Raw genomic sequence first — 12496 nt, 5'->3', positions numbered from 1 at the left:
GTTGATGGATGGAAGGGTGATTTGATGGATGGGAGGGTGAGTTGATGGATGGGAGGGTGAGTTGATGGATGGAAGGATGAGTTGATGGATGGAAGGGTGATTTGATGGATGGGAGGGTGAGTTGATGGATGGGAAGGTGAGTTGATGGTTGGGAAGGTGAGTTGATGGATGGGAGGGTGGGTGGTAGCATCCACCAGGAAGAAGGCAGTCTGAAACAGTACACTGACTGGGTGAGTGAGTTGATGGTAGGTGAGCTGATGGATGGTGCATGGGTGAGTTGATGAATGCACAGGTGGATTGGTAGGTGAGTTGATGGGTGGTGGCTGTGTGAGTTGATGGATGCACAGGTTGGTGCATTGATGGGTGAATGAATTGATGGAAAGTGGGTTGGAGCGTTGATGGATGCACAGGTTGGTGCATTGATGGGTGAATGAATTGATGGAAAGTGGGTTGGAGAGTTGATGGATGCACTGGTCGATGAGTTGATGGGTGGATGAGTTGATGGGTGGATAGGTGGGTGAGTTGATGGATGCACAGGTTGGTGAGTTGATGGATGCACAGGTAGATGAGTTGATGGGTGAGTATGTGGGTGAGTTGATGGGTGGGGGGTTGGTGAGTTAATAATGCACAGGTGGCTGAGTTGACGGATGCACAGGTGGGGTGTTGATGGATGCACAGGTGGCTGAGTTGATGGATGCACGCTTGGGCGAGTTGATGGATGCACAGGTGGGGTGTTGATGGATGCACAGGTGGATGAGCTGATGGGTGCACAGGTAGGTGAGTTGATGGATGCACAGGTGGGTGAGTTGATGGATGCACAGGTGGGGTGTTGATGGATGCACAGGTGGGTGAGTTGATGGAAGCACAGGTGGATGAGTTGATGGGTGCACAGGTAGGTGAGTTGATGGATGCACAGGTGGGTGAGTTGATGGATGCACAGGTGGGTGAGTTGATGGATGCACAGATGGGGTGTTGATGGAAGCACAGGTGGGGTGTTGATGGGTGGATATGTTGGTGAGTTGATGGGTGGTGGGTGGGTGGGTGAGTTGATGGATGCATATGTGGATGAGTTGACGGGTGGATGGGAGGGAGGTAACCTAGAGAAGGATCATAGTTACATTTGACCACCTGACGAGGATGCCCTGTCTCCAGTACTGAAGATGCGGTTGCTTCGTCAACTGCATCATGGTCTGGAAAATACATGCAGCACCAGTATACGACTTGTCTAATATTTGCTTCTAATGTGCATAAATATACATTCTTCATTACATTAGAACAGATGACAAAGAATTGGTTCCCAGGTAATGAAATATTGGTGCAGGCAGATGTGAGTGCAAATCCGTTCCCCTGAACATTTGTTCTAAAGAAATCGATATACCAGGAGTTTTGTTCCCATGGATGTTTTTCCCTGGTCATATTGTTCCACGGGAACAAAACTGCCGAAATGTTCTTTGGGAACATATTCACACAGACACAATCTGACTCATCAGGAATATTGTAAAAGTCAAACTGCAATGATTATTTCTTTACATTTATATCACACCTATAATTTGTTTGTTTGTTTGTTGTTTAACGCCGCACTCAGCAATATTCCAGCTATATGACAGAAGTTCACACCTATAAATAACCCCAAATATTTTCAGATTTGCTTCTTATTTGTATACCGGTAACACATGTTTTTTCATTACATTTTCAGAAAAAGAAAATTACATTTTTTTTCTTCATATTTGTATAAATATATTTGTATACTGACGTAAGCATAGATAACAAAGTGAATTGGTTCAGTTGATGAAAGATTGGTGCAGGCAGTGTGCCACTGACCTCGGTGACATTGCTGTTGGAGAAGACGATGAGGCGCGTGATGAGGCGGGACCAGAAGCCCAGGGGGGTGTACGGCATGGAGTAGATCCGAGATATCTTCTCTGGAACACAAGACAACGGACACGATGACATATTTTGGCAAGGATGTGCCAAAAAAGGACAAAGAATAAAGTTACCTTCTCTGAGGATTTCATAGCTAAAATATCCCTGCCTGTTCTCTTTCAATTACTTATAAGATATGTTAGAGATTAATTACTGATTTATTGATGGAATTATTTGTGATTAATGTCACTTCACTAGTTCAGTCCCATCACTGTTGGGAGAATAATGTGAGAAGCAGGCCAAAAGAAATGCAGATCTTAGATATTTAGCAGTTTGTGAAAAAAAAACAGCATGGTTTTGATGTTGTAAAGACTTGGGGAATTGGGGACACAAACCAAGAACCAGCAGATCCTGGCAGACAAGGGAGAAGACTCTGTGCTGCATGTTGTGAATTTCATTTGGCTTATCCACCCGTTTATAGCCATGAGATACTTCTTTTTACGCTGCTATAGTAATGTCATTTGAAGTTATGTTTATAAGAACATTTTATTGCAAGGAATTAATCATCACTGTCCATGAAAGAAAAATTCACAGAAATTCTGCAAGTACAAGAAATGAATACATTCAAGAAATGTTCACAATTTAGAATGGAAATCAGTTGGTGCATTAGTCTCTCTGCGTGGAATAATCTCCCTCTGAAACTGAAACAGTCTACAAGCTTTTCACTCTTCAAGTCTCACCCAAAAAACTCATCTGTTCCTGATTGCCTTCAAGATTAGCTTTTTTCACTGTGATTGTGCATTTCGAGTGAGTGAGTTAATATTTAATGTCAAATCGGCAGTATTTCAGCGATATCGTGACTTGTGCACTTCGAGCTTGCATTGTGCATGGAGTATGTGACATAGAAGCTGACTATTATTATTATCCATGAAATAAAAAAGGAGAGTAATTCTTTGTATTTGTTTGTCATTTTAGGCTGCAGTGAGCATTATTTCAGGGCATCCAGGTACTCATGAGTGATAGAGAGGTTGATATTATGAGCAACATCCCACCAATCCAGTTACGTCTTCCCTTGACAAGCAGTAGAGTGCTTGTGGACTATTCCAGCCTGGGCCCCCCAGTTTCATTCTTCATAAAGGACCGGTCAATTATTACAGGGGTGGATGGGTCAGAGGAAAAGAGGGGAGTGTCACAACAACAAAATATGCCCATCTCTCGGCTAGGGTCATAAAAAATAATATACATATTGGATGGGTCATGAAAAAATGTACAACGACTTTGAGAGAGTCATCCCAAAATATGACAAGTATTAGGGGAGAGTAATTATTTTCAATACATAAGTTCATCAAAAACCACCTCCCCTGTAATAAATGGCCGGTCCTCCAAAATGTCAACACCTTGTAAACCTACCATGCTTGGCAAGGTTGGGCATTTTGAGGGCAGGTTTTTGTTCAGGAAGACGACAAGGGACCAGTAACTCTTCCTCATTCCTTGGTAATGCAATCTCAAATCTGAAACAAGAACATGAAAATATGTAAATAAAATATCTTCCCACCCACCCCTTAGAAATCAAGTGGGGGGGCATAAGGGTGGCCCAGTCGTCTAAGGCGCCGCAATTCGCTGTGCAGAGTTGCGCCCCTTTTGCACGCCAGAAACCTACGATTGTGGGTTTCGAATCCCGGTTCGCCCTGATTATGATTATGTTTCTTGGTTTGTCAGCACCATACCCTTGCTCGTGGGTTTCACCGAAGTGGTAAACATCTGAGACCTGCATCACTTGGGGCTTTCCTCCCACATTAAGCTGACACGTAGTGATATAATACTGCTAAAAGTGGCGTTAAACCCAACTCACTCACTCACTCACTACTCATGCCAGGATCCACTCACCATGGCTTTGATTTCAAAGTCGAGTAAACCTGACTTACTACAATGATCTTTGACTTACTTCTCAAGGAGTCTGAGGTACTGTGGTATTAGGCTGTTGGGGAAAGATTCTCCCCGGAACAGCAAGTTGACATCACTCTTCTTCATTATCTGTAAAAAAACGAAGAAATATACATCACAAGAAGACCGAGGTGGAATATGTCTTCAGCAACCCATGCTTGCCGTAAAAGGTGACTATGCTTGTCGTAAGAGGCGACTAACGGGATCGGGTGGTCAGGCTCACTGACTTGGTTGATGCATGTCATCGTATCCCAATTGTGTGGACCTCAATCACTGGATTGTCTGGTCCAGACTCGATTATCGAAGACTGTCGTCATACAGCTGGAGCACCAAACCTGGCACACTTATACGCTGAACCATTCAAAGATTTCCAGATATCACTCCAGCTCAGCAGTGGCACTGCTGGTAGAAAATCCAAGATGGCCACCAACATGGCTGAAATCTCTAATGATGTCAATCTAGACGCAGTATATCAGTAGGATCTCAGTATGATGCTGACAAGATAGGTTGAAATTAGGATTAGAACCAATGTTTCTCTGCACAGCCTTATATGACCATCGGTGGTAACAACATGATGTTTCTACAGCTTACTGTTTATACAGGCAGCATCATAACCATGGCAACTAAGCTGGCCTCAACACAGTGAAATACAACGCATGTGACAAATGTGCTTTGGCTCTAACAAAGTCTGGGTTTATTTCTAAGTAATAACCTAAAAGACAAAGTGAGAGCATCAAAATAATTTCAAAAACCAAGATTTAGTTTCCTCTTAATTACCCCAGTTGAATCAATGAATGGATTGATATTTCTGACAGTGACCACTTGGGCCATCATGCGACACAACCAGCCGGGGTTGATGAAGTAGAAGTCTCTCAGCTGCAGCGCCGTCTCGTTGTAGTGGAGCAGGACCCCGCCCTCATGGAGGAACCGCACAGCCTGAAATGGAAAGGGGAGGTTACTCTACTTTCTTATAAAGACTGTGAAAGCCTGTTGTCAGGATGGTAGCCACTGAAAGTCTGGATTAAGTGAGTATGATGAAAGTATATTCACAGTGAATTGCGGAATGTGGCATCGAGTACATGGTTCATCCCCACTGGAGGTACTATCAGCAGGATGCTTCTTTGATTTGGGATTCTCTTTTTTTTTTAAAAAGCACTCGCCCCAAATTTAATTGCAGTGTTTTCTTTGGGGAATATTTGTAGAAAATGTTTTGTAAGAATCAACAAGACAATAAATCTCTGACACATGACATCTTTATGAAATTGGTTATGAAAGGCACCTTTTGAATTTTATTTTGAAATCACAAAACACAAATTTAGTGTAAGAGAGTGTTAGCTGAACAAAATGCAGTTTGGCATGAACTCATGGTCAGGCCAAGTGACTTGAGGAAGTGAATGTCATTGTTTCCCAATTGCATGGATCTATGCTCATGATGGCAATCACTGGATTGTGTGGTCTGGCCATTATCTATGGACATCTGTTACATTAGCTTCAATATTGCTGAGTTTGGTTTCTAAGAAAGAATATATATATATATATATATATATATACAAAAATGAGGTAAATGTCCACTCGGTGTACATGTAATATATAATAAAATAATAAAGTCCACGTTGGTCCATCATCTTCTGATATATATAAACATATATCTTATATATATATCTTTTATATATATATATATATTATTATTATTATTATATAACTTATTCATTCATTTCTCATATTTTGTAACACATATTGAATGAAGTGTATCCCACAATCCCTCTGTCACCTGCTGTAGTTCCTCCTCCTCGTACAGGTCCAGGCCCTCGTTCCGAACTATCTGTACCAGCCTCCCCTGTCGGATAACTGGGTAGCGGATGCTTTCCAGGGTCCGCGCCTCCTCTGACAGAAGCTCTGCTAGGCGCTGGAATCACACATAAACACACACATAACACACACAGAACACACACATAACACACACATAACACACACATAACACACACAGAACAGACACGTGGACCAGGCACGAAAGCCACATGGAACACATACAGAACAGACACATGGAATGTACATGGAACACACATGGAACACACATGGAACACACATGGAACGCACACTGAACTCATATGGAACACACATGTAACACACATTGAACAGACATGGAACACACATGTAACACACATGTAACACACATTGAACAGACATGGAACACACATTGAACAGACATGGAAGACACATGGAAGACACATGGAACACACATAGAACACACTGAAATCACATGGACACACTGAACTCACATGTAACACACATGGAACACACTGAACTCACATGTAACACACATGTAACACACATGGAACACACATGGAACACACATGTAACTCACATGTAACACACACTGAACTCACATGGAACACACATGGAACACACTGAACTCACATGGAACTCACATGGAACACACATGTAACACACATGGAACACACATGGAACACACATGGAACACACTGAACTCACATGAAACACACATGGAACACACATGGAACACACTGAACTCACATGGAACACACATGGAACACACTGAACTCACATGGAACTCACATGGAACACACATGGAACACACTGAACACACATGGAACACACATGTAACACACATGTAACTCACATGGAACTCACATGGAACACACATGGAACACACTGAACTCACATGTAACACACATGGAACACACACTGAACTCACATGGAACACACATGGAACACACATGTAACACACATGGAACACACACTGAACTCACATGAACACACATGGAACACACATGTAACACACATGTAACACACATGGAACACACACTGAACTCACATGGAACACACATGGAACACACATGGAACACACATGTAACTCACATGGAACACACATGGAACACACATGTAACACACATGTAACACACATGGAGCACACATGGAACACACACTGAACTCACATGGAACACACATGGAACACACATGTAACACACATGTAACACACATGGAACACACACTGAACTCACATGGAACACACATGGAACACACATGTAACACACATAGAACACACATAGAACACACATGTAACACACACTGAACTCACATGGAACACACATGTAACACACATGGAACACACATGGAACACACATGGAACACACATGTAACACACATGGAACACACATGGAACACACATGGAACACACACTGAACTCACATGAACACACATGGAACACACATGGAACACACACTGAACTCACATGGAACACACATGGAACACACATGGAACACACATGGAACACACAGTGAACTCACATGGAACACACATGTAACACACATGTAACACACATGGAACACACATGGAACACACATGTAACACACATGTAACACACATGGAACACACATGGAACACACATGGAACACACATGGAACACACATGTAACACACATGTAACACACATGGAACACACATGTAACACACATGGAACACACATGTAACTCACATGTAACTCACATGTAACTCACATGGAACACACATGGAACACACATGTAACACACATGGAACACACATGTAACACACATGGAACACACATGTAACTCACATGGAACACACATGGAACACACATGTAACTCACATGGAACACACATGGAACACACATGGAACACACATGTAGCACACATGGAACACACATGGAACACACATGGAACACACATGGAACACACATGGAACACACATGGAACAGACATGGAGCACACATGTAACTCACATGGAACACACATGGAACACACATGGAACACACATGGAGCACACATGTAACACACATGGAACACACATGTAACTCACATGGAACACACATGGAACACACATGTAACACACATGTAACACACATGGAACACACACTGAACTCACATGGAACAGACATGGAACACACATGTAACACACATGGAACACACATAGAACACACATGTAAAACACACTGAACTCACATGGAACACACATGTAACACACATGGAACACACATGGAACACACATGTAACACACATGGAACACACATGGAACACACATGGAACACACATGGAACACACACTGAACTCACATGAACACACATGGAACACACATGGAACACACATGGAACACACACTGAACTCACATGGAACACACATGGAACACACATAGAACACACATGGAACACACAGTGAACTCACATGGAACACACATGGAACACACATGTAACACACATGGAACACACATAGAACACACATGTAACACACATGGAACACACTGAACTCACATGGAACACACATGGAACACACATGTAACACACATGGAACACACATAGAACACACATGTAACACACATGGAACACACTGAACTCACATGGAACTCACATGGAACACACACTGAACTCACATGTAACACACATGGAACACACATGGAACACACTGAACTCACATGGAACACACATGTAACACACATGGAACACACATGGAGCACACATGGAACACACACTGAACTCACATGGAACACACATGGAACACACATGGAACACACATGTAACACACATGTAACACACATGGAACACACACTGAACTCACATGGAACAGACATGGAACACACATGTAACACACATGGAACACACATAGAACACACATGTAACACACACTGAACTCACATGGAACACACATGTAACACACATGGAACACACATGGAACACACATGGAACACACATGGAACACACACTGAACTCACATGAACACACATGGAACACACATGGAACACACACTGAACTCACATGGAACACACATGGAACACACATGGAACACACATGGAACACACACTGAACTCACATGGAACACACATGTAACACACATGGAACACACATGGAACACACATGGAACACACATGTAACACACACTGAACTCACATGGAACACACATGTAACACACATGGAACACACATGGAACACACATGGAACACACATGGAACACACATGGAACACACATGGAACACACACTGAACTCACATGAACACACATGGAACACACATGGAACACACATGGAACACACACTGAACTCACATGGAACACACATGGAACACACATAGAACACACATGGAACACACAGTGAACTCACATGGAACACACATGGAACACACATGTAACACACATGGAACACACATAGAACACACATGGAACACACATGGAACACACTGAACTCACATGGAACACACATGGAACACACATGTAACACACATGGAACACACATAGAACACACATGTAACACACATGGAACACATGGAACTCACATGGAACACACACTGAACTCACATGGAACTCACATGGAACACACATGGAACACACATGGAACACACTGAACTCACATGGAACACACATGTAACACACATGGAACACACATGGAGCACACATGGAACACACACTGAACTCACATGGAACACACATGGAACACACATGTAACACACATGTAACACACATGGAACACACACTGAACTCACATGGAACAGACATGGAACACACATGTAACACACATGGAACACACATAGAACACACATGTAACACACACTGAACTCACATGGAACACACATGTAACACACATGGAACACACATGGAACACACATGTAACACACATGGAACACACATGTAACACACATGGAACACACATGTAACTCACATGTAACTCACATGTAACTCACATGGAACACACATGGAACACACATGTAACACACATGGAACACACATAGAACACACATGTAACACACATGGAACACACTGAACTCACATGGAACTCACATGGAACACACATGTAACACACATGTAACACACATGTAACACACATGTAACACACACTGAACTCACATGGAACTCACATGGAACACACATGGAACACACATGGAACACACTGAACTCACATGGAACACACATGTAACACACATGGAACACACATGGAACACACATGTAACACACATGGAACACACATGTAACACACATGGAACACACATGTAACACACATGGAACTCACATGGAACACACATGGAACACACATGTAACTCACATGGAACACACATGGAACACACATGTAACTCACATGGAACACACATGGAACACACATGGAGCACACATGTAGCACACATGGAACACACATGGAACACACATGGAACACACATGGAACACACATGGAGCACACATGGAACACACACTGAACTCACATGGAACACACATGGAACACACATGTAACACACATGTAACACACATGGAACACACACTGAACTCACATGGAACACACATGGAACACACATGTAACACACATGGAACACACATAGAACACACATGGAACACACATGGAACACACTGAACTCACATGGAACACACATGGAACACACACTGAACTCACATGGAACACACATGGAACACACATGTAACACACATGTAACACACATGTAACACACATGTAACACACATGGAACTCACATGGAACACACATGGAACACACATGTAACACACATGTAACACACATGGAACACACACTGAACTCACATGGAACACACATGGAACACACATGGAACACACATGGAACACACACTGAACTCACATGGAACACACATTTAACACACATTGAACGTACATGGAACAGACATGGAACACACATGTAACACACATGGAACACACATAGAACACACATGTAACACACATGGAACACACTGAACTCACATGGAACACACATGGAACACACATGTAACACACATGGAACACACATGTAACACACATGGAACACACATAGAACACACATGTAACACACATGGAACACACTGAACTCACATGGAACACACATGGAACACACACTGAACTCACATGGAACACACATGTAACACACATGTAACACACATGTAACACACATGTAACACACATGGAACTCACATGGAACACACATGGAACACACATGTAACACACATGGAACACACATGTAACACACATGGAACACACACTGAACTCACATGGAACACACATGGAACACACATGGAACACACATGGAACACACACTGAACTCACATGGAACACACATTTAACACACATTGAACGTACATGGAACACACATTTAACACACATTGAACAGACATGAAACACACATGAAACACACAGTGAACTCACATGGAACACACATGGAACACACATTTAACACACATTGAACGTACACTGAACACACATGGAACACACATTGAACGTACATGGAACACACATGGAAGACATTTAACACACATTGAACAGACATGTAACACACATGGAACACACATTGAACGTACATGGAAAACACATGGAACACACAGTGTTTATACAGCCTAACCTCATCAACAATCATATCCAATACAGTTGATACCATCTATCTTAAAGTCTCTCCCTGATTCATCAAGAAGATCCAAAACAAAAATTTCCTTCTGTGATCAGACACATTATCTAGAATGTCAGTGTTGCCTTAACACTTCTGTCCATTTGTTCTCCAAATTCAGATGAAATTCCACATACACATCAGCAACAATCACTATGAACCTACCACATAGCTCGCTGGAACCTTCTGACCCATTACTAGCTGACCTCTGACCTTGTAACTGAAAACAGACACGAGCGCATACAACACAGATTAAGAGTGAGTGAGTGAGTGAGTGAGTGAGTGAGTAAGTGAGTGAGTGAGTGAGTGAGTGAAAAAGTGTCAACAGTGCCACATATCAAAATGTCAAACTATGCCAGTAAAATTCCACCTAAATGGTTATTGATCACTTTTACATAGTTCAGCAGGTTCAATACATTAATGTTATCACATAAGAACTTTCCATTACAAATAACTCTAGGTCCATTTTCTTTGTTATGATCTTGTAAGTCTGTGTTCATTATTAGGGTATGTTATGCCAAGTTCAGTGTAGGTGGAAGGCTAGAGGCTCTGATAACTCCTACCTATCAATGACCTCCTTCACCCGTCTCCGCAACCTCTCCACCTCCAGGTTCTCCTTGGTAGCATCAACAACCGCCGTACAGTTGAGCTCGGGGAAACCTGGTAATATAAAACAGCTATACAGTTGAGTTCTGGGAAACCCGGGAATACACAACAACAGCTGTACAGTTGAGCCCTGGGAAACCTGGGAATACACAACAACAGCTGTACAGTTGAACTCTGGGAAACCTGGGAATACACAACAACAGCTGTAAAGTTGAATTCTGGGAAACCTGGGAATACACAACAACAGCTGTACAGTTGAGTTCTGGGAAACCTGGGAATACACAACAACAGCTGTACAGTTGAGTTCTGGGAAACCTGGGAATACACAACAACAGCTGTACAGTTGAATTCCTGGAAACCCGGGAATACACAACAACAGCTGTTAAGTTGAATTCTGGGAAACCCAGGAATATACAACAACAGCTGTACAGTTGAGCCCTGGGAAACCCGGGAATACACAACAACAGCTGTAAAGTTGAATTCTGGGAAACCTGGGAATATACAACAACAGCTGTACAGTTGAGCTCAGGGAAACCTGGGAATATACAACAACAGCTGTACAGTTGAGTTCTGGGAAACCTGGGAATATACAACAACAGCTGTAAAGTTGAATTCTGGGAAACCTGGGAATATACAACAACAGCTGTACAGTTGAGCTCAGGGAAACCTGGGAATACACAACAACAGCTGTAA

General features: G+C 42.5%; 1 protein-coding gene across 1 annotated transcript in view; it reads right to left on the bottom strand.

Moving 5' to 3' along the window:
* The window catches only part of LOC124135715 (leucine-rich repeat serine/threonine-protein kinase 2-like), a 148171-nt gene that overhangs the window by 22116 nt on the left and 113559 nt on the right, over nt 1-12496 (bottom strand). The window contains exons 40-47 of the mRNA XM_048396884.1: nt 11761-11857; nt 11363-11417; nt 5579-5713; nt 4585-4743; nt 3809-3897; nt 3274-3374; nt 1822-1922; nt 1119-1190 (exon numbers count right to left, since the gene is read on the bottom strand). Coding sequence (XP_048252841.1) covers nt 1119-1190; nt 1822-1922; nt 3274-3374; nt 3809-3897; nt 4585-4743; nt 5579-5713; nt 11363-11417; nt 11761-11857 — 809 coding nt within the window. The remainder of the gene's footprint in view (nt 1-1118; nt 1191-1821; nt 1923-3273; nt 3375-3808; nt 3898-4584; nt 4744-5578; nt 5714-11362; nt 11418-11760; nt 11858-12496) is intronic.

The sequence above is a fragment of the Haliotis rufescens genome, unplaced genomic scaffold, assembly GCF_023055435.1.
Source record: "Haliotis rufescens isolate VD_foot unplaced genomic scaffold, xgHalRufe1.0.p SCAF_16, whole genome shotgun sequence".
Taxonomy (NCBI): Eukaryota; Metazoa; Mollusca; class Gastropoda; order Lepetellida; family Haliotidae; genus Haliotis; species Haliotis rufescens.
This window is presented reverse-complemented; position numbering and strand designations above follow the sequence as displayed.